Source organism: Pristis pectinata, chromosome 26 (genome assembly GCF_009764475.1).
Source record: "Pristis pectinata isolate sPriPec2 chromosome 26, sPriPec2.1.pri, whole genome shotgun sequence".
Classification (NCBI taxonomy): Eukaryota; Metazoa; Chordata; class Chondrichthyes; order Rhinopristiformes; family Pristidae; genus Pristis; species Pristis pectinata.
In genome coordinates this window covers 22,390,982-22,414,269 of record NC_067430.1, presented here as the reverse complement: position 1 = coordinate 22,414,269, position 23,288 = coordinate 22,390,982, and the positions used below count along the sequence as shown (strand labels likewise).

The following is a 23,288-nucleotide window of genomic DNA, read 5'->3' as shown; positions in this document are numbered from 1 at the left end:
GCCATTCAGGGATCACTTCACTAAAATCAGTATTATTGTGGTTTTGTTTTGATTGTGGAATGAGTTATAGTTTTAAACTGAATTTAATAGACTGAGTGCTCCACAGTTTTGGTTTAAAATCCAGTTTTATTTTGTGACAAACCCGATTTGGAAAAAGCCAAGGAAACATCCTTTAATTTTACTGTGCCAGGACTGATGTGCCCATTTTAACTTGCTGCTCTTATGAATGGTCATGGTGTCGAAATCTCTTGTAATAGAGACGCAATGTGAGGAAGGTTCAGAGGTCAAGCCTGGCTGATGTGATTAGTGGGAGTGACAGAATGTGCTTTCAAACCACTCAGCAGATCTCCGAGAGAGGGAAGAGGGAGATAAAATTTCACCGGCGCAGGGAAAGAAAGGGATGAAGAGCTAGTCAAGAGGGCAGAAGGCTCTGCCTCTGTTGCCGAACACAGGGCTCAATACAGCTTTGTGTTCACTGGAGTTGTCTGTTCTTTACAGTAGTTTGAAAGTTATCTATCTGGAGACCATTCAAACAAGTCCAGCACTTGAGGCCCACAGTAGCAGAGTTCCACAACTTTAAGTACAAACACAGGTCAGCAATTTCTGATTTTATTCTGAATACTATTTGAGGGAAAAATCTTATGTTGCCTGTGTGTCATTTTAGAAATTCCTTGTGCTTTTCTTTCTTTTTCTTTTACAAATTACAAACTTCATTACAAAGACTGAGAAAAGGGAGAAAGGGATTTATCTTCCGATATGGCAATTCAGTACACATGGAGTTACTGGTGTTAGGAGCACCTTAACTTTTTAATGAATGTTTCTGTGGGTTTTTTTGCTTTATTACTTTTAATTTTGAAGGCTACCTTGTCCCAAATGTCACACAACAATAATGCACAATTAGTTGTCTCTTCGCTCTACAATGGGGCTTCAGACATAAGTTAGCAATAACAGTGGTGTACTGTAATTTTAGGCTTTCTGTTAATCATTAGAAATGGAAAGAACTGATTAATGTAGCTTCTCCACATGCACACAGTGCATCATAAAATGGGGCATCGCTGAGAAAAGAAAGGCCATCGGAGGGTAAGTTGTGGTCGCTCCCATCTCAGAGAGGGCCTTACTTTAGGGTAATTCTATGCTGTATTTGAAGATTTAATGCTGGACCTTTAGTGAAAGCAGGGAGCCCAGGAGAGAGAGAGGAAGATTCCTTGGTGGGTGTAACACAGAGAAAATGGGAGTATGGTGGTTGGGGAAACATCACATGGGGTCATGCTCCAATCCTACACTGTCAGTGAAGATTTGAAGGCATAAGAGAAGCAAGTAAATTCAAGACTAGTTTCAGAGTGTGGAAGTGCAGGTGAACTGACAAATGGGAGAGCCAAAGATGTTCATCCTGTTATCATAATACTGGAGAAGCTGCATCATTACATTGTAACACAAAGCGAAAAGCCGACTGTTTTCAAAAAGATCACGGTCCCTTTGGAGTGGTGTCCTGACACCATTGGAGCAATGATCCATGAGGTTTCTGTGCAACCTCTGTGAGGTCACAAGTCACTTTCACAAGTTTTACTTTGCTTGACTTAACACTTTTCAGTAAACCTCACAATTAATTGTTTCATATTTATTAATGTGATGGATTTGTTTTTGCATTCTAAAATACTGAAAAAAGTAAAACCTGAGGGAAATAATTTGTTGTTAAAAGTTTGTAATGTAAAAATATAGTCTTGAACCACTCTTTGTTTTCCTTTTTCTTGAGATACTTTGAAGTTACTGAAGAACTGAGCGAGCTAACTCTGTGCATTGGGACACAAAGGGCAATGTTTGCATTACTAGACAAGGGGGCCTCCTGGTGGCCATAATAAATAATTGCAACCAAAGCACAAACACTTTAATCCCATTCCGGGTTTGAAAGTAGGTCTCTGGTTACACATAGGGCTGAATCTTGTGGACTGAATTAATCTGAATTAACCAGTTCCAAAGACGTTGATCCTTCACTTACTTCATTGAAGTTTGGAAGGGAGAAAGCAGCCTGAACTTGCAGCTCTTCACAACAAAATTAAATGAGTTTTGAAGTGTGGAAGTCACTGACCAGCTGAGGGCTTCTGCAATAAGCAGAACAGAGAAAGGTGACTGATCCATTTCCCTCTTGGGTTATTACAATGGTCCAAGTTCTTTCATAGTCATTGTGTATAGTGTCTGTCAAAACTGATCAGTATTGAAGTGAGAACTGAGCACTCAACCCCTGGAGTTAATCGTCTGATTCCATAGGCACAAATGTACTGTACGTTAAATCCTCTGACCTCTTACAAAATGTTTTGTTGTCTTGCCAACAGGAGGGTCAGAGGAAAGGAAGCAGTGCAGTGGCAGCATTGAATGCTGTGATCTAGGCTAATGCCACCGATTGTGGGATTGATGAATTAATCCATTGGTCCCTGTTTCCTCATTCCTTTCATGCTGACTGGCTCTTGCTGGGATGAAAATTCCAGGGGGTGTGCCCATCTCTGATTTCTCTCTTGACATTGTTTTATTTTGTCCCTCAACTCTGACATCATTTGGGGCTGATGGTTGGAGTCTGCTTGTGCCTCCGAAAATTAATCAGGAGTGCAGGCTCCTGCTGATTCCCCACAAGGCCTTCATGTGACTCTTTTCCACAACATTTAGTTGATCCTCACTGCACCCAGAGCCGACTACATAAGGGCAATAAATGCAGCTCTACCCACAATCCATGGACAAATAGAATAAAGATTCTTTTCTTTCATTTCACATCCCAATATGCTGGACTATACAATGTCATCCAGACTTCACAGCCTTACACAGACAGAGGTGCTTAACTGTCTTCTTAACGGCTACATCATGTTACCCTATTACAGACATTCCCTTTAATCCACTCGTTGCCAGCCTCCACCTTCTCTGCTATTTAAACTAACTTGCTTTCTTTCTTTCTCAGTTCTGATGGACGGGCTTTGACCTGAAACGGTAACTGTTTCTCCTTCCACGGTTGCTGCCCGACCTGTTGAGTTTTTCCAACTATTCTCTGTTTTTATGAAAGATTTATTCTTTCAGAATGCTATTCCCTGAGTCACTGGTTTGCATCCTCACCTGTCCTTCCTCCTCCCATACCCCCAGGGTTATTTCCAAGTAGGATTCTGTTTCTCTTTAGTGGTCCAAGAGAAGTTTGTTGACATTCTGAACTCTGTTGAACATGCAAGAAGTTTGGCTGCCCCAGTCTCCCCCAGACACTGAATCTTTGGCAGTAGCTCTTCTTTGTAATGCCAACTCCAGCTGCAACTTGTATGTTATGCTCATTTCTGATTGTTTTCAATGTCTGTGTGTTTGTATAAGTGTGTGTAATGTTTGTATTTTGTGGATATGTGTCTCAGTGATTGTTTTGTATGGGAGTTGAAAGTGGTCCTCAGCAAGAGTGCAAATTAAGCAAAAATCAAGTCAGCAATTCCTTCTATTTCCAGCCTCCCCAATTTTCATTATTAATCTGGAGGACAAAATTAGGCAGACTATGCCTGGTTTACACTCCTGCCCGAGTTCAATATTGCTATATTTGTGGGTGTGGGAAGGGTGGAAGGGTTGTGGGCAGGAGACTGTGGTTTTGTGTTGTGTGTATTGTTCAATGTTCTTGTGTTGCTCAGACTATAGTAAAACACTTTCTATTTATTTCCCCCAACAAATGCTCAATGCAAATCCCAAGGGCAAAAATAAGCTCTGTTAACACTTAGCAGCTGATGTAATTGTTTTGACTTGAGCTACTTTTTCTTTTTTTTTCCTGACCACTTTTTGCCTCTAGACTATAACCTTCAAACTGTGGTTCTGACCTTATGGCGTTGCAAGGGGAGGGCTGCAGGGTCGCAGGGTGTTTCGGGGGTCAACAAATTTCAGTTCAACTCCTATCAAATTTCTGTATCTGTTGAATTCTTTTTGCGCTATTTGTGTTGCAACAGACTGATAAAAAAAATTTTTTGTGCTGGTAATAATTTTCATTCAAATAACTTTTTTGGAGATAGGGTTCGGTGTCTCAGGAGCATGTCAGTATTCACAAGGAAGCCTCCACAGTGGAATATTTTGAAGCATATTCAGAACAAAACTTTAAACTTGTTGATGAATAGGAACATGGTAACTGTCTACTTGCTCTTCAACCAGAGATTTTGTGCTCAGAATTTTTTCTTCTCCTGACTGGTCTGTCAATTAAACACCTATACCTCAGTGGTTTGAAATGTGGCATGGTCAATAATCATAAAGCACTTTTGTATCTTCTTCAAGGCAGCCCCACTACATGTAGCCAAGTGCAGAAAACAATTAATGATTGAACAGAAGCTTTAATATCTGGGATCCCTGTGTTTGCCACGTTTAGCCTTTTCGTTAGAAGTGCCATTTTGGATTTTTCAAGATGGTGATTGTGACCAAGGACTATTTGATTTAACTGGCCCATAAATTAAATGCCTTAGTCACCAGTTGTGGATTGAGAACCCTCTTGCATCAAAATGACAACTAGAAGTCCAGCCTCTAGCAGAGAGCTAGTTAACATTTTCTGGATGACAACTCAATACTTGTTCTTAAGCATCTGGAATAAACACTGTCCCAAACTCTCTTACGTAAGCCATGGAGAATAGGTTTTTTTTCTGGATTGCAGACTCCTTTCAATATTTCTGCATATGAAGAATTCAGTAGAAGTATAAGGATCCTCCACATTGGGTTCAAACTCAATTGTGAACAAATGACTCAGAATGACATTCAGAGCTAAGATTTACTTTCCAGCCTTGTAAACAGAAATTACAGCTTTGGGCCCCCCAGGAGTGATGGGGTAGCAAAATCATTCGCCATAAATCAGTGGGATCCCTGTTTGTTCAGGAGGTTAAGGACTAAATAACTACTTTATTTACTGTGCAATTTGACAGATTCTTTACATATTCAGCATCTTAGATTAACTTGATTTTTAATCTTGTTTCTAGATTTACTATAAAGTAATTAAAGAGGTTAAATCGGGTGATGAACTTCTTGTTTTTATGAAGGACGGCGTCTATCCTGATGGGACAATGCCACCAAACCTAGATGGTAAGACTGGTTAAAAGTGTCATATGTGTTTCATTCAGTATGAATCATCTGTGCTTATTTACCGTTATCCGATCACAGTGAAACAATAAGCCACCTCTTCAACTGACTGTGATGAGATGGTGCAGTGACTCACCAACTTATATTGAATATCTATAGCCAGATCTGAACTGAAGCCCACTCTGTGGTTTCTCAGTCCAAGAGTCCCAAAATGGTGGTCTGGCCACCCTCTGAGAAGATGCTGAGACGTTTTCCTCTTCCTCAGAGAGAAGATAGGGGAAGCATCAGTTGATAGGTTTCACCCATCCATTTCCTGACCTGCCTTGGTGCATTGCCAATGAATCCAATGCATAGCTGGTGAAGCTGGAAGCTCACCTATGGTCAACTCAATGCAAGGAAGTTCACTCCAGGTTATTTTTTGCTCCTTTCAGTTTTCTCCACACTGACCTCATAATTTTAACCTGATGATGTAAATTCAGCGCACTTAAATTGTGAAGGAAGACTTGCAGCACCACAAGATGTTCCAAGCTGCATTCAGCCAGTGAAGTAATTTTTGTAGTGAAGCTGTTATTGCACCATAGGGAGATGCGACAGTTCACTTCCTTACTGTTTTGGGTTTGATGCCTAATTTCCTAAAAGTTGCATCGATGTCTAGCTGAGCCTTACCAAGTTTCAGGCTACACATTTTACTTCGAGGAATTTAGCTCCCCTGTGTTTGAGAGTAAATGCATTTGCGGTTGTATTGCTGTGTGCAAACCTGCAAGACTATTTTGTCCCCCTTCTATCTCTGCTGATCTAGTTGCTGTCAAATTGGGGAGGCAAAGTTGTAGACTGTGGAACAGGAGGAGTGGGGGATCAAAGAGAGGTTTCTGCACCACTGCAATTCAATACACACATTCTGAAAGATGCATAACATGAGGAGAGGTCTTGACCTTGGCCTTGACCTTGACCTAGTCTATAATGCCAACCACACACTGTCAAGGCTCATGCATGCCATAGAGCCTTGGCAGGGTCAGCAGTCAGCTCCTTTATCTCAGGAGGGAAGAACATCAGGACTTCAAAAAAAAACTTCAGTAAAATATCTGGCAGTATTAGAGAACATAGGATAGAAAAGAAAGAGAAGGAGGCTGTGAACAGGCAGCAAGTGAAGTTTGAATAACCTGCTTAGTGTCCTGTCTCTGGAGGAGCTGGCTTCATAGATTAGTGTACAAAGAACACATAACTCTGCTCTCTTAGGCTCCTTTTTTTTTGAAACCCATTAGGACCAGATTTATTTTTTTACTCACATTCCTCTTTTGTCCCAAGTGCTGTTAAGAAGAGTGGAGATACTCTGGCAAGGTCTCGGAAGGAGGAGTGGGGCTGGTGGGGGTGGGAGGTGGGGGAAGGGCCACAGTAGACGGGGATAAGACTACTGTTGAAACAAGAAGTGTGGGGGCAGAGCTGGGGCAGACCTGACCCCTTCACACCAGTTGTTATTCTGGAAAATTTACAGCATCCAGAGAATTGTTTGACTTGGCACAGGGATCAGGATGCTTCCTCGTAAACTCAATAATAGCTGCTCCCTTTCTTTAATTTGTTTGAACTTGGGCTGCAATAATTTATGATTGTACAGTACAGGCCCACATTGCAATCGGCCTGAACAGTTTTCTGCATGGTTTTAACTGGCTCTCAGCTAAACACTTTGACTCACTTTTTAATCTTTTCTCTCGCCTGCTTGATCCCTACGGCCGGTGGCCTTCGCAGAGGAGCAGAGGTACCGCTGTGGGGACTGTGACGAGCTGTTCCGCTCGAAGGTGGCACTGCGGCGGCACCAGGCATATGCTTGCAACAACGTCAATGCCATCTTCACCACCATCAACGAAGAGTTCAAGCAGAGTCAGCTGGATGACGGGCAGCTCCACGAGTGCAAGGACTGTGACCGTATATTCCCCAATGAATACAGGTATGTGCATGCCTGACCACAGACCGGGATGGAGATCGGGCTGGAGAAGGTGGTTAACCCCTTCATCGCCAGCACCACTGATGTTGTCACTTGTTGCGCAATGCAAAGAGCAGCTGTGTCTACGTCAAAGACAGAAATTTGTTGAACCGCACAGCTGCTCTAACAGGTGGACGTTAAGGACAGGCACTTGTCCTTTGCATCAGATTGGCATTATACAGAATTTTTTTGAACCAAGTTGTTCCCATTTCCTTTTCTTATTTGCATAAATGATGATATTATTGGATTTGTAATTGAACATATTGGGCATTTTTCTAAAGCAACAGGGACCATGAAGAAGAACGGTAACCTTGCTGCCAGTAATGAGAGAATTTTCAAAAAGTGTGCTAAACACTAACCATTGTAACAGTATCACGGTATTGATAATGTTGATCTGGTCATTCCTAAACCATCCATGTAGAAGTACCATACCACCTCCCCAATGGGGCATTCAAATGTTTCCTGAATAATCCCAGGGTCCTTACTTCCAATGCTTCTCTTGAAAGTCTATTTCTTGTGAAGAAGACATCACTTAGAATTTGAACTTGCGTCCCTTTGACACACCTCTATTCTTTAACTTGAAGTACTTATATATATCATTATGCTGCCTCATTGGTTGATTACGTGTCAGAAAGAATGGATTAGAAGGTGTGTGGCATTTTAATTTATTACACGGTCGAGTCTGTGATCAGCTCTGAGTATGTCTGTCCATTCAAAGCTTTAGTACCCAATTCCATGCAGTGCTATTTTAGCACAGATGTTAACATTGAGTTGCAAGTTCAACAGAGCTAAAAGCAATTTTTATAGTTAAAAACACCATGGTTCAGAATGTTTGAGGTGAACGAAGTCCTTATCACTCAGTACAATTTAAATGCAAACTACTCATTCATTAGTTGAGTTATGATCTATTAAACATGCATTAATTATGGTTTATCCATGCCTTTGGGATTAATTTGAAAAGGTTCAGTCCCTCCCTGCTGAAACTTCCAGTAATTTACCAAGATGAAGTTTGTTTGCCATTCTCTTTCAAGTGGATTTGGGGGGAGGGGGAGTGGGAGGGAAGTCATTTGTAAATGGGTAGTGTTTATAGAAGCTACAATGTACTTACAGTCATTTCCTGAAAGTCTGTTCAGCTATAATAGTTAATAATGAGAATATATTATTGAAGTGAATGATACTGTCGTTTGTAAATGCAGCCTGCAGCTCACTTGCAAATGGATTGTTCTCAGACTGGAATTCCCAGTCTGCTAGCTGCTGATTGTAGTGCTGGCTCGGTAAAATCCCTCCTTATTTGGTAAATATTTGACTCTAAACTTGCTAATTTTTTTTTGCTGTAGTCTTTCTGATTTTTTCCCCTTAATGTTGTTCTCTGGTGTGATACATCTTTTTGTTCCTTCTATTTTTCTCCTCATATGTTAATCTCTTGCCCCTCCCCCACCCCTACCACTAAATTTTGAATGATGTTCATTTGTATGATGTTCAACCACACATGCCATCATAACCCTCTGGTACCTTCACTGGTTAGGGGTTGCATCACTAGGTTAGTCCCGTCCTGCAACAAGCACACACTTTCCAGTTGGCGTTGGAGAATTTGTAGCTCAGGGCTACCTGCAATATCTCAATTGCTCATTAACCAAGAGTGGCAAACTCGGTGTTTAAACCTGGGATCCTCTAGTTCCCTGGATCGCAAAGGGTGATGCAGATACCACGTGGGGTAGTGGAGAGCTGAAGTGCACTTCCTTTTTTAAGATAAATAAAAAAATGTACCACCTCGTATTGAGATGTGCCACGAAGTTCATAGATCTTTGTCTCATTTTTCACATCTGTGCAGCCTAGAACAACATATGATAATTCACAGTGAGGAACGTGAATATAAGTGTGATCAATGTCCAAAGGCCTTCAATTGGAAGTCCAATCTGATACGCCATCAAATGTCACATGACAGTGGAAAACGCTTTGAATGTGAAAATTGTGATAAGGTAAGGTTGAAGGTAAGAAGATCCAAAGCTTTCATTGTCTCATTGCTTATACAGTTAAGAGTTTTTGCACGTTGGCCTTGAGTTAAAGTGGTACAATGGAACTGGACGTTCTGCTTAATGGAGTTCAAATTAATGTAGATACTGGTTAACTGGAATTCTGATTGTTATGAGTGTCATTTTCTACGTTTTCTTGTAAAAGCTTTGAAATCCAAACATGGGATTGTTCATTAGTAAGAATCTGACAAAAGGTACATTTTATATCCACTGTGACCTTGCGATCAACTAGACTTCAATTGTACCACATAGCTCAGATTTTGTGCCTTGTAGTTTGGATAGTTTTGGAAAAATGTGCAATAAAGTTCTGATATAATCTATTGACACACAATTGTAGATATAATGGCAAACACTGTACTGTTCCAAAGAGCCTAGAAGGCGACTAACTTGTTATGAGTATCAGGAATGAAACTTACTGGCACATTACAGCTATGTGTTACACTGATGACAGTGCTTTTAGAGGCTGTGCCCACATCTGAATTAACTATGGCACTGGAGCATTTATTGGTAACAGCACTTATCGGTTGCTGTTAAGTTATAATGGTAATGATTTAAAAATTACAACATTGTCTGGAACTCTCTTAAATCAGTGATGTCAAAACTGATTTCTGGACAACCTCTACCACAATCCAAATATAGTTAAATAATTCCCAAACAAATGTCCAAAAATTCCTAGTATATCAGGTAGGTTTTGGGACCCAGGAACTGGGGTGCTGCCAAGGTGTATGTGAATGGAAAACATACAAGTGCAAACAAAAGACTGAAAGCCAGTTCTGGAATTTAAAAAAACAAAGCACTTTCATTCTGCTGTTTGAGTTTCTGGTGTCTCAAACAGAAGTGAAGCTTTATCAGATGGTATAATGAGCAAAGCTTTAGATAGTGGCGTCTTTCTGTTGAATAATAGGGAGGGAGTTCTTTGTTACCTTAGGTGGGACTGCCCAGGGTCACTCATTCAAGAATCATTTGACTTTGTACTAGTCAATAATCTGCTCTAATGCAACAGCACTTCCTTCACACACCAAGAAAAGGACCTGGATTTTTTATAGCATCTTCCACAAACTCAGGACATCCTAAGGCACTTTGCAACAAATTAGATACTTTGACAAAAGTAGCAATAGAATTATGACTCCGGTCACTGGAGTTTCAGTAACAGTAGAGCTTCTATATAATTTTAAAGCAAAGTGAAATTGTTAGGCATCATTTTTAGACCCAGGTTGACAACTATTTCTTAACCCCAGTTTCGATTTTCTTTTCTCTTATGATTTGTTGTTGGGGCATTATTCATACTATGCTAATACTTTCCCAGATTAATGGCACAGTAAACACAAGAATTTGTATATGTATAATAAAGAGAGGGAAATGTTTCAAAGCCATAGACCTGCTGGATGCAGAATGTTTCATTCGATGTATATACACAAATTATTTGTCTGTCCACAAATTAAAAGGTTACATAGAGCTTGTATTGGTGCCCTGTCCTGTCCAGGTGATTTGCCACCTGTTCTTGTGGATTTGGGTCAACCTTATTTTATCAACTTTTTGTATTGTAAATTGCCATGTCAACAGTCACAGCAGTTGCAGTCTTTGGCCACTAGATGACTGCATGAAGGAAATTTTCAATTCATCTTCAATTCAATCGACCAAAAACAACCTGTCAGGCAACTTACTAGATTTTGCAACATTTTTCACTTATTTATTTGCAGCCATGTGGCTCCCAGCTGTCTCTTATCACAAATAGAGTGTTATGTTGGATTTGTGAACTTTACTTGGTTCCATTCTTATCTGCAGCCAGAGAACCATCTGTTTGCCACTCATGAACCCTTAGCTCTAGAATTCCATGAGGATCTATTATACACTCTGTCCATCTCTCATTTACATCTGCCCATCAGTGGGATCATCCAAAAGCATATCAAGTTCCACATTATAATCTAAATGGATGAAAAGGTCACCATGGACATGGTGGGCCAAAGGCCCATTTCTGTGCTGTACGAATCTAAGACTCTATAACACAGCTCTATCTCATTAACACTTTTTGTCACATTGCTTGTCTGACATTCAATATCAGAGGCACTCAAATTTCCTCCAATGAAATATTGGGAAGACTGAAGCCATTGTCTTTGTTCCCTGCCACAAACTACATTCACTGATCATCATTATCATCCCTGACAATTGTCTGAGCATGAGCCAGTGTTCACTACCTTGATATTATGCTGACTCTACGATGAGCTTCTGGCAACACGTATGCATCACCAGCAAAGTTGACCACTTCCACACCCACAGCATTGCCTAGCTGTTACCCTGCCTCAGTTAATCTGCTGCAGATTTTTTTCCATGTCCTTATTTCCTCTAGACTTGATTATTCCAATGTTCTCCAGGCCAGACTGCCATCTTCCACCCAATATAAACTCGTCCTCTTCCAAAGTTCTGCTGACTTTATTGAAATTCAGACTGTCTCATTAGCATAGTGCTTGCTGAGTTACATTGGCTGCAGGTCCGATAACCTCTCAGTTTTATAATTCTTATCCTTGTTTTCAAATTCTTCTGTGGCCATGTGTCTCGCTTTTTCTATAACTTCTTCCAGTTCTACAAGGTTTGGGATTTCTGGCTTCTTCCAATTCTGGCCTCTCACACATCCCCTGTTTTAATCAGTCTTCCACTGGCAGCCACGATTTCAGCTGTCTTGGCATTAGGCTTTGGAATTTCCTCCCTAAATCTCTACCTCTCTTTCCTCTTCTAAGACGTTTTTTGAAACAGTTGGTCCTAAATGATTGGACCTCTGCAGTGACATCAAAAATAGTTAGCGCCTTGGAATATTTTCCTATATATAATGGATTATACAATTACAAGTTGTTATTGTGGTGAGAAACAGTATAAATCCTGTGCAGTTTCTAAATTGTCACAAAGCGGGAGTTTGGGGACTTTTGATACCCCTAGAGTTATTATTTGAGCTTCAGCCTGAGCTTGCAATGTATTTCATCAGTTAAAGCCAAATGTGATAATTAAGAGTGATTCCGGCCTAATCACAGGGATAATGAAGCATCATTCATTTATCAATGAAGCCTCAATATTGGTTATCCCTCTGCATATGGACTGGTAATTAAGGGGCCTCTGATGCTTTGGGAACTTCCATTTGCAAGTGATCTATTTAGGTTATGTATTGAAGTTCCCAATATGTGTAGCCATGAGCTGCCTTGCAGTATGCTCGAAAAGAAACAGAGCCATACTGGAAAAATTGCTGTCACTCTGACTCCTGCTGATCCAGCAGATATAGACCAATATGCCAGAGCCACATAAGTATTAAATTTACCAGGCAGTGAATGTAAGACCTGCTGCCTTTTCTCCTGGATCCAAAGTAAAATACTCAATTTGATTTTAAATGACTTATGCAAAACAACTTCCCAACTCTGGCAAAACTTTGCACATTTAATCCCAGTGCAGGTAAAATTTAGAATCTTACAGCATCCTTACATCTGTGTCAGCTTGATAAAGTGGCTCCAGTTTGTCTCACTGTCCTATTCCTTCCCAAAGTGCTACAAGTTTTTGCCCTTGATGTATTTAAACTTCTATTGTGATAATGATAGCTGCTTAAAAGAGATCTCCAATACAGATGATCAGAACCCTCCACTTGCACAAGTTTCCAATGACTTCCTCTGTTTTTGCTTTCTCTCCTTCCTATCCATCAGGTCTTCACTGATCCAAGCAACCTCCAGCGGCACATCAGGTCTCAGCATGTGGGAGCCCGGGCGCACGCTTGCCCTGACTGTGGAAAAACCTTTGCCACGTCATCTGGACTAAAACAGCACAAGCACATACACAGCAGCGTTAAGCCTTTCACCTGTGAGTTATCGCATCTGTCTTAACTTAGTGTGTAATTGCAGGTGTCCTGTGTTTTCCGACATCTAATCATTTTCCTCAGTCTTATGAATGGCTGAGTTGGTGCGTAGTCCAGACCTACCATCTCTCTCCTTTCAAAGGACACTTTTTTTTCCATTAACATTCCTGTCAGCTCCAGGTTTTCATAGAATCATAGAACAGTACAGCACAATACAGGCCTTTCGGCCCACAATGTTGTGCCGACCTTTAAACCTCACCTAAGACTATCTAACCCCTTCCTCCCATATATCCCTCTATTTTAAATTCCTCCATATGCTTATCTAGCAATCTCTTGAATTTGACCAATGCACCTGCCTCCACCACTGCCCCAGGCAGCACATTCCATGCACCAGCCACCCTCTGGGTAAAAAACCTTCCTCTGATATCTCCCTTGAACTTCCCATCCTCTTAATATTTTGTACACCTCTATCACATTTCCTCTCATCCTCTTCTCCAAAGAGTAAAGCCCAATCTCCCTTAGTCTCTCCTCATAATGCATACTCTCTAAACCAGGCAGCATCCTGGTAAATCTCCTCTGCACCCTTTACAACACTTCCACATCCTTCCTATAATGAGGCGACCAGAACTAGACACAGTACTCTAAGTGTGGTCTAACCAGAGTTTTGTAGAGCTGCATCATTACCTCGCGACTCTTAAACTTGATCCCACGACTTATGAATGCCAACATCCCATAAGCTTTATTAACTACCCTATCCACCTGTGAGGCAACTTTCAGGGATCTGTGGATATGAACCCCCAGATCCCTCTGCTCCTCCACACTACCCAGAATCCTGCCATTAACTTTGTACTCCGCCTCGGAGTTTGTTCTTCCAAAGCGTACCACCTCACACTTCTCTGGATTGAACTCCATCTGCCACCTCTCAGCCCAGCTCTGCATCCTATCAATGTCCCTCTACAATCTTCGACCGTCCTCCACACTATCCACAACACCACTGACCTTTGTGTCATCTGCAAACTTGCCAACCCACCCTTCTACCCCCTCATCCAAGTCATTAATAAAAATCACGAGAAATAGAGGTCCCAGAACCAATCCTTGTGAGACACCGCTAGTCACAGCCCTCCAATCTGAATGCACTCCCTCCACAACCCTTTGCTTTCTACAGGCAAGCCAATTCTGAATCTACACGGCCAAGCCTCCCTGGATCACATGCCCTCTGACCTTCTGAAGAAGCCTACCGTGTGGAACCTTGTCAAATGCTTTACTAAAATCCATGTAGATCACATCAACTGCACTACCCTCATCAATCTGCCTGGCCACCTCCTCAAAGAACCCTATCAGGCTTGTGAGACATGATCTGCCCTTCACAAAGCCATGCTGGCTGTCCCTGATCAGACCATGATTCTCTAAATGCCCATAGATCCTATCTCTAAGAATCCTTTCCAACAGCTTGCCCACCACAGACTTAAGGTTCACTGGTCTGTAATTCCCTGGACTATCCCTACTACCTTTTTTGAATAAGGGGACAACATTTGCCACCCTCCAATCCTCCGGTACCATTCCCGTGGACAACGAGGACTCAAAGATCCTAGCCAACGGTTCAGCAATCTCCTCCCTCACCTCACAGAGCAGCCTGGGGAATATTCCGTCAGGCCCTGGGGACTTATCTGTCCTAATATTTTCTAAGAGCTCCAACACATCCTCCCTCTTGATATCTACATGTTCTAGAACATTAACCTTACCAACACTGTCCTCAGTGTCATCAAGGCCCCTCTCCTTGGTGGATACTGAAGAGAAGTATTCATTGAGGACCTCACCCACTTCCACAGCTTCCAGGCACATCTTCCCACCTTTGTCTCTAATCGGTCCTACCTTTACTCTCATCATCCTTCTGCTCTTCACATAAGTGAAAGAAGTCTTGGGATTTTCCTTAACCCTACTCGCCAAGGCCTTTTCATGACCCCTTCTTGCTCTCCTCAGCCCCTTCTTAAGTTCCTTCCTTGCTACCCTATATTCCTCATGAGCTCTATCTGATCCTTGCTGCCTACACCTTATGTATGCTGCCTTCTTCCTCCTAACTGGTTGTTCCACCTCTCTTGTCACCAATGGTTCCTTCACCCTGCCATTCCTTCTCTGCCTCACGGGAACAAAAGTATCCCTAACATCCTGCAAGAGATCCCTGAACAATGACCACATCTCCATAGTACATTTCCCTTCAAAAATGTCATCCCAATTTACACTTGCAAGTTCCAGCCTTATAGCCTCATAATTTGCCCTTCCCCAATTAAATATCTTCATGTCCTCTTTGCTCCTATCCTTGTCCATGACAATGCTAAAGGTTAGGGAGTGGTGGTCACTGTCCCCCAGATGCTCACCCATCGGGAGATCTTCACCTGACCCAGTTCATTACCTAATACTAGATCTAATATGGCATTCCCTCTAGTCGGCCTGTTAACATACTGTGATAGGAATCCATCCTGGACAAACTTAACAAACTCTTCCCCGTCTAAACCTTTGGTACTAAGCAGGTGCAAATCCATATTTGGGAAGTTGAAGTCTCCCATGATAACAACCCTGTTATTCTTGCACCTTTCCAAAATCTGCCTCCCAATCTGTTCCTCAGTATCCTTGCTGCTACCGGGGGGTCTATAGAAAACTCCCAGTAGAGTTCATGATATCCACTGTTTCAGAAACCCCCTCCCTTGCCAACTTGCTCCTTTGTTACGCCTTGAAATTGTTTCAGATTTTTGCTTTGGCAGATTTTGCTAACCACCTGTAAAGAATCTGACTCTTACCCCCAACAATTCCACACTTCTTGTCTCCCAACAAGCCCCATCCCTATTCCCCCAGGCAACTTTTTTCCCTGAAGAGATTTGCCTCATATTGGGGTCCCACAAAAACTGGAGGTCTTCACCCAAGTGACTTCTGATCAGCTCTGATTTTAGGCTGCGGTTACTTATCTTTGCACTCACCAGGCTGTGAATTAATGTCCAGGACAGGAAAAAGCCAAAGTGTTGGCTATTTGATCAAAGTGGCACTATGACCAATTCAAAAATTTATGAATATAGCTTTAAGTTTCTTTTACTTATCATCATGTTAACTGCTCGGGGATAAAGTCCTCCTTTGAAACATGTGTGGTTGAATCGCATTCTTGAAACCAATGTGGTCCATCAAAACTCTGATGTAGTGCCAGCCACCCATTACACATAACTCATTATTTACAGAGAGTTGACCTTACAAACTCTTTTCTGCTCAGATTTCTGCTCTAGCCATTACAAATTGGAAATTAAATGGATTTTCTGATAACTGGCCTGTCTGCCATCTCAAACCCATTAGTACTCGGTGATAAGATTGTTTGAAAAAGTTTCCATAAGATTTTGCCACATACTTCAACAGCGCCAAGTTGTTACTCATCATGTCATTGAAAATTTGATGATTAATTCCAGCACTCAAAGTGATAATTTACAGCGATAGGCTGGTACGTCAGGGACAGCCTGAACATTTAATGAAAAATTTGCAAACCTGGGCATTTGTATTTGTGTTAGTCGCACCCTCCTGGGAGACTGACCTTTGGGATATGAAGTGCTCTGCAGAATTGAACTAAATATATAGAAGCTGTCACTTTTCATTTCAACCATACAGAGCCTGGTGTTATTGGCATGGGTGTACTTCCTCCCAAGTCAAGTAGGGAATAAAAGCAGATGTTGACTATTTCTGCAGCAGCAAGAATTTAACACTGTCAAATGGAGCTCTTCCTTTGACTTAATGTTTGCTTTTGATTCCACCCTATCATTCACATTTAATTTTGCCACTGCCAACTACCTTTTCTTTCTCCAAGAGGGGGGATAGTAAAGCCCGCTTGTTTTTCCATCATGTTCACCTGCCAAGTAGTTGGTGGGCTTATGTGGGTGGAGTCTTCACACTCGATGCTGCTACTGGGAAGTGGTTTAGTCAATTGCCTTGGTCTGTAAACCATCAAACTCCTCCATGGGGACGTGAATTTTCCATCTCTTTGGGAATCTCTCTCATTTCTCAATCAGCTGAGAACCCATCCTGTACAATTCATTGTCTCCTGCTCAACTGGTATAATAGAACTTAACCAGCCAAGCTTTTGCTCATTTGAGAGATAAGTATGAGACCAGACAATCCACTGGGCCACTTTAAGAGCTCAGGTGGGTCAGGAGCTGCTGGTTGACTTGGCAAGCTGTCTGGCCTGAAATGATGATAATAAATGTCAATGAAGTGCCTGAGTAGCTACCCTAACTGAAAAAAGGAGGAGGTTGTTTATTTGAAATTCCCTTACCCAGAGAAATGTGAAGACTGAATCACTGAACATATTCAGGGCAGAGATATATTTTGGACTAAGGGGGAAACAAGACTTATGAAAAACAAGTTAATCGCAGAGGTTGAGATCATATACTTAATAGGAGAGTAGACTTAAAGGGCACTATGTCTGCTCCTGTTCTTATTTGTTATGTTCTTATAAGAAAATATGAATATAGAAATAGAAGCAGCAGTAGGCTATTTTGCCTATTAGGCCTGCTCCACCATTCAATAAAATCATCACTGATCTTTTACCTCATTGCTACTTTCCTATACTAACCTATGTGCCTCGATTCCCTTATTAGCAAAAATCTAACAATCTTTGCCTTTTATATGGTTAGTGACTCAGCCTCCACAGCCCTGTTGGGTAAATAATTGCAAAGATTCACCACCACTGGGTGAAGAAAGTTCTTCTCATCTCTGTCCTGAACAGCAGACCCCTTAGTTTAAAATAGTTCTTGACACCTCATCCGAGGAAAACATTATACCTGAATCTATCCTGTCAAGCCTTGTAAGAATTTAGTATGTTTCCATGATGTCACCTTTCATTCTTCTAAACTCTAGAGAGCATGGGCCCAGTCTGCTTAATTTCTCCTCCTAGGACAATCTTCTCATTCTTGGAATCAATCTGGTGAATTTTCACTGCATTCATCTATTGCAAGTGTATCCTACCTTGGATAGGGAGACAGGACCTGTACACAATGTTCCAGGTGCAGTCTCAATTTCTGTACAATGTTTTTACTCTTGTACTCAAATCCTCTCGCAGTAAAGTCCAACATACCATTTGCTTTGTTAATTGCTTGTTGTACCTGCATGTTCCTGCACAAGCACACCCAGGTCCCTGTGAACACCAACATCTTTTAATTTCACACCATTTAAAAGATACTCTGCATTTCTATTTTTCTACAAAGGTGGATGACCTCACGTCTCTATTGTCAACACACTTTTTATCATCAGCAATCTGGGTATATTTTGCTTGGTTCCCTCATACAAATCAATGATGTAGATTGTGAGGACACAGGGCTCCACTGGTCACAGCCTCCCAACCTGAAATTGACTTGTTTATTCCTACTCTCTGTTTTCTTTTCATTCAACTTTGTTTTTTCACAGAGACATAAGCCTATGTAAACTCAGATACCCACAAATTATGTAAATTCCCACATAAACTGTTTTTCACTATCAAGGTTTTCAAACCTTTCTGTGTGGGAGACCTGATAAATATTGGCGTACTTACAGATCCCCCTTCCAATACTGGCAGTATTGTTAATAACCTGCAATGTTTCTGTACAAGCTTTCAGGATCCCTTTCCATTTATTGGGGCACTGCCAGTGATGCTCCTTGTTCTGATTTTAAACTAAAGTGTCAGCTACTTAAAGAAAATTTTGCCCTAATTGCAGAAAGTATGTATTTTATCATTATTTATCACTATTACCAGACATATTGCTGTAACAGAATACAGCGAAATGTCTGGTAATACTGAGAGATCAGATGATCTCAAAAGCAACTTTGTGGGTGCCTCAGTTTGGACTGTGCTCGACCACATTTCATTTCTATTTCAATGTTGCCATTTTGGATCAATAAGTTCAAGTAGTTCAGAACATAAATTTCACGGATTTTGTTTCCCCTTGGGGTAGATTTTGTGTCTGAGGGATATCAGAACTGAAGTGATGAAACACTTGATCACACGTCCCTAGCCTGGAATACCCACATAAAGGATCAAATACCATTTGCTTTGGCCCACACCCACCTCAACCTCAGTATCCTTACCCGTGCAGTACAGGTAATAACCTGATGATGTATTCAGTATTTGATTCTGCGTAAACTATTTATATATCACTGCAACCTAACTTTCATACTATTAGGGGATTTTCTTGAATTCCAGAAATATTCCAAATAAATGCTTTTTTTAATTTGTTTTCTCTGTGAAATGTATTCACCAAGTGCTTTAATGTGGTTAGTCATATTATTAACTAGATTGGGTTGACATTAATTTAAATAAGTCATCAAATTAAACCTTAAGCTTTGATGAATCACTATCAGAATGAGACTTAGTACTATAATCTACAACAATTGATAAGCTGAGAGGTCACTGCTGGCTTCACTTTCTTGTGTGCTTACCCAAGCCAAGTGAGTAATATTTGAAATGACTTTTCGAAGGACTTCTGGTGGACTTTGGAGTGCCATTGAGTTGTGCTGCTGTGTGGATCTGTTGTCAGTAGTGACTGGGATGAGTATGCATGTGTGAGATCTGTATGAGTTCAAGAGGTAAAACATCCATCCAAACTGAATGGTCAAAGGGGAAACCTTTCAAACTACAAGTGGTAGTTTTCACTATGAGAAGGCCACACCTCTCAAAATGAAGATATTTTTGATTTTATTGCTAATTTCCTATGGCTGCCCTTGTTTCCTATGAATAAATTGGATGACACAGTTAGAAAGCACATCATAGATTAAGGGATTTCCATTAATTCAGAATAGAGCAAGCAGCAAAGTCTATAGTTCAGCTTTGTGTTCTCTTCAGCCTTTAGCTTGTAATGATAAATATATTACAAGGAAAATTGACTTCCTGCAGTACCCCAAATGGGCAGTCAAGAATCAGCAGCCCATTTTATTTTCTGCTTGATTGAAGAATTAGCACACATAACTATTTTCACTCCCATTGTCTGGGATGGACCATGAGATTGAGTACTAGTGGGGGATCATCTTGAAGTTCATCCATTGAGGTATATCTATCTTATTGAATTATATCTATCTCATAAAATTCTTAACATTTGCATACACCTCCTATCCGTTCAGCTGAACTTCCAGTTGTCACATTTTTGTGCCATCTTTTTCCCATTATAAATTAATATGTTCACATTTATAATGTATTTTATAATGTATTTTCTTGAAAGTCAGTGCTATTTTCCACAACAATTGATAAGCTGAGAGGTCACTCAACTGTCCTGACTTCACTGTCTTGTGTGCTTCAGCAAACCAATTACCATAATTCTCCAATCCCACAAATGGCTCAAAGTGCTTCCTGAAATGTTTTTTGTATCCATTATTTTCCCCCTCAGTAACTAAAACTTCTACAGTAAAGATGCAAACAGGATGAAAAAAAATCCTTTGTATTTTCTAATGCCATCATAAAAGCTTTTATTTGAAGGCCTCACTTCTCCCAAATCCCCGAGCTTAAACTTGATGTTTCTGTATAAAGCTGTAAATCTTTCAGTTAACTTTGATTTGTGCAGTCACAGCATGTGCACTGTATCTAATGTAACAGGGTGCATCAATGCTGTTCATCAGCTGTACTGAGTATGTTTTTGTTTAACTAGCAGATACCCCTCTAGAGTTTTTCAAAAGTATTGAAATACAAAATTGTGATATAAATTGTCCAGATTATGCAATCCAAATAATCAGTTTACACAAAGAATGTGTGCATGTGAATTTATATTGGGGAGAAAAGCTGACACCAAATTACAACAAAACAGCAAGTCAAGTTCCTTAGATTAAAAATGCATACAAATGTAAAATGTTTAATAACATATTAAAACACATAGCTATGAAAATCCATTAATTAATATTTCATAGATTCACTTTACTTCTCTACACATTGTTCTAAAACATTGTGCTGCATTTATGGACAGTGACGTAAAAATCAGTGATGCTCAAATAAAACGAGTCAATCTCAAAAAGGCATGGGAAATTGACATGATTTATTGAAAGAAATCATGTTTGACAAGTCTATGGATTTTACAACAATGTAAATAGGCTAGATAAAGGGGAACCAGTGGATGCAGTATACCTGGATTTTCAAAAGGTATTTAAAAAGGCACCACTCAAAAGGATGTCACATTAAAGTGCAAGACCTCTTGAGGTTGTGGAATAAATGATGGCTATAGGACAGAAAACAAAGAGTAGAAGTAAGTATGTATTTTTCAGGTTGGACAGGTTGTTACAGAGGGATATCAATCTGAAACAGAATCAGAACTGAGTCCTCTGCAATTTACAATACATTTTAATAGATTAGAGGAATCAGAATGTAATATCTCCAAGTAATATCTCCATTGATGTTGTGAAGCTAGGCTAGAAATTGAGTTCTAAGTCTGAAAACGGATATTGTCAAGTTAAACCAGTTGACATGGAAATGGGAGATAATTCACTTTGGTGGGACAAAACAGAATATTTTTACATAGTGAGGAAATAGTAGATGTTGATGAACCAAGTGGAATTGATGTACTGGTTTATGAAATGCAGAACATTATGATGCAGATATAATTGCTGGGAGAACAAGTCGAATGTTAGGCTTTATTGAAAAGGAGTAAAAACATTAGGAATCTTTTCCACAATTTCTTTCAGAATGCTGATGAGACCACAGATATAGTACCGCGTGGAGTTTCTGTCTCTACACTAAGTGTGGAACGCAGGGAAGCAGCCATTTTATCTACTCCTGCTTCTAGTTATGTTCCTTGTCTTATGATGAAAGTGTCCAATGTACAGTGGCAAATCAGCAATGGCCATCATTGAGGAGATATCACTTAAGTATTTACATAAGATACAGATTGGATAGACACTGTTCCAATTGTATTAGACCAGGAAAATTCTATACTAAAGAAAAATGGAGCAAGTAGATAAGAAAAACCTTTTATACATATAGCAGTCATTCACAAATTGTTATTCCTAGTTTCAAAGAGAAACTATTAGAATTTCCATACAAAGTCCCAACTATTTTCCATCCATTAGGGACACCTCACACTGCAAAGGCAAGTTTACGCAATTATCCCTTTACATCATGGGTGGGCAGAAAAGTAGCAAATAAAATTCATTCTGGAGAAGAGTAAGGTAATCCATTTGGAGAGACAAGAACCTCGACAAGGGAGTGCACAGCAAATGGTGGAATACTGAAAAATATTCCTTGTGAGAAGTATTACTAATGGCATACGTTTCACCTTATCTATTTACTCTGCTATCTTCGGGGATCCTATTGATCTTGGAGAGTATGTAAAAGATCCCTGACAATAAATAGATAAGAAGGAAGGTATGTCATAAGTAATACTTTCCTTTATTGGCTGAAACATAGAACATAAGACAAGGGATATCATGCTTGAGCTATGCAATACATTAGTTAGGCTACAGCTAAGAGTTTGTGTTTCATTCTGGTTACCATATTATAGGAAGGATGTGATTGCACTGCACTGGGGAGAGTGCTGAGGAGATCTATGAGGATGTTGGCAGGCTGGAGAATTTTAGTTCTACGGAAGGATTAGCTGGGCTAGGAACAGGGGAGGATGAGGACAATTAATTCAAGTATATGGCTATAAGGGGTCTAGGCAGATTGAATAGAAAACACCTATTTCACCTTGTTCAATAATAGGGGCCATGGTTATAAGAAGGATTTGAAGGAACAATATTTCTATTTAGAGGGCAGTGGATGTTTACAACTCACTCTCAGAAAAGGTGGTTGAGGTGGAAAATTTCATCACATTTAAAAATTACTTAGATATCACTTAATGTACTGTAATTGACAAGGCTGTGAACCAATATATAGACCAGGGACAGGATGAGCTGTATAACTATCTTCTGTGCCATGACTTTCTATAATTCTTTCATTAGTTAAAAAGGCTGCTGCTCTTAAATTTTGTTGTATAGCAGTGGAATGTTGGATAGATTTAGAGGATCCTATTTAAATCTCAAAAATATTATTTGAGCTTGACAATACTTCAGTCATTGAGCTACAAAGATTGGGCATCTTCATCTTTGGGAAGGAGGGTAAAAGATTGAAAGGAAGAAAGGACAATCTCAGTTGCAAGCAGTCCCATCATCATGCAGAGAAGCATCCTCCAGTCAACCAGTTGGGTGGCCCATGGCAGTTGTAATCCCCTTGGAGAGGGAGTGAGGTGGATGTGGAGTGGGGGTGGTAAATATATTCCAATTTACAGCTGCAATCTCTTATTGTGACAGTGCTTAGTATTAGTTAGTATGAGAGGATTTAGAATTGGTTTGATTATATTGTAATTTTATTTATCTGTATAATATTGACAGATAGGAGGCAGGGACAAGCATGGACACAGAGTGATGGTAAGAA

The 23,288-nt window shown here is 40.4% G+C and overlaps 1 protein-coding gene across 1 annotated transcript in view; it reads left to right on the top strand.

Moving 5' to 3' along the window:
• The window catches only part of prdm16 (PR domain containing 16), a 416,607-nt gene that overhangs the window by 341,708 nt on the left and 51,611 nt on the right, over positions 1 to 23,288 (top strand). The window contains exons 6-9 of the mRNA XM_052039002.1: positions 4,959 to 5,061; positions 6,802 to 7,000; positions 8,868 to 9,015; positions 12,750 to 12,903. Coding sequence (XP_051894962.1) covers positions 4,959 to 5,061; positions 6,802 to 7,000; positions 8,868 to 9,015; positions 12,750 to 12,903 — 604 coding nt within the window. The remainder of the gene's footprint in view (positions 1 to 4,958; positions 5,062 to 6,801; positions 7,001 to 8,867; positions 9,016 to 12,749; positions 12,904 to 23,288) is intronic.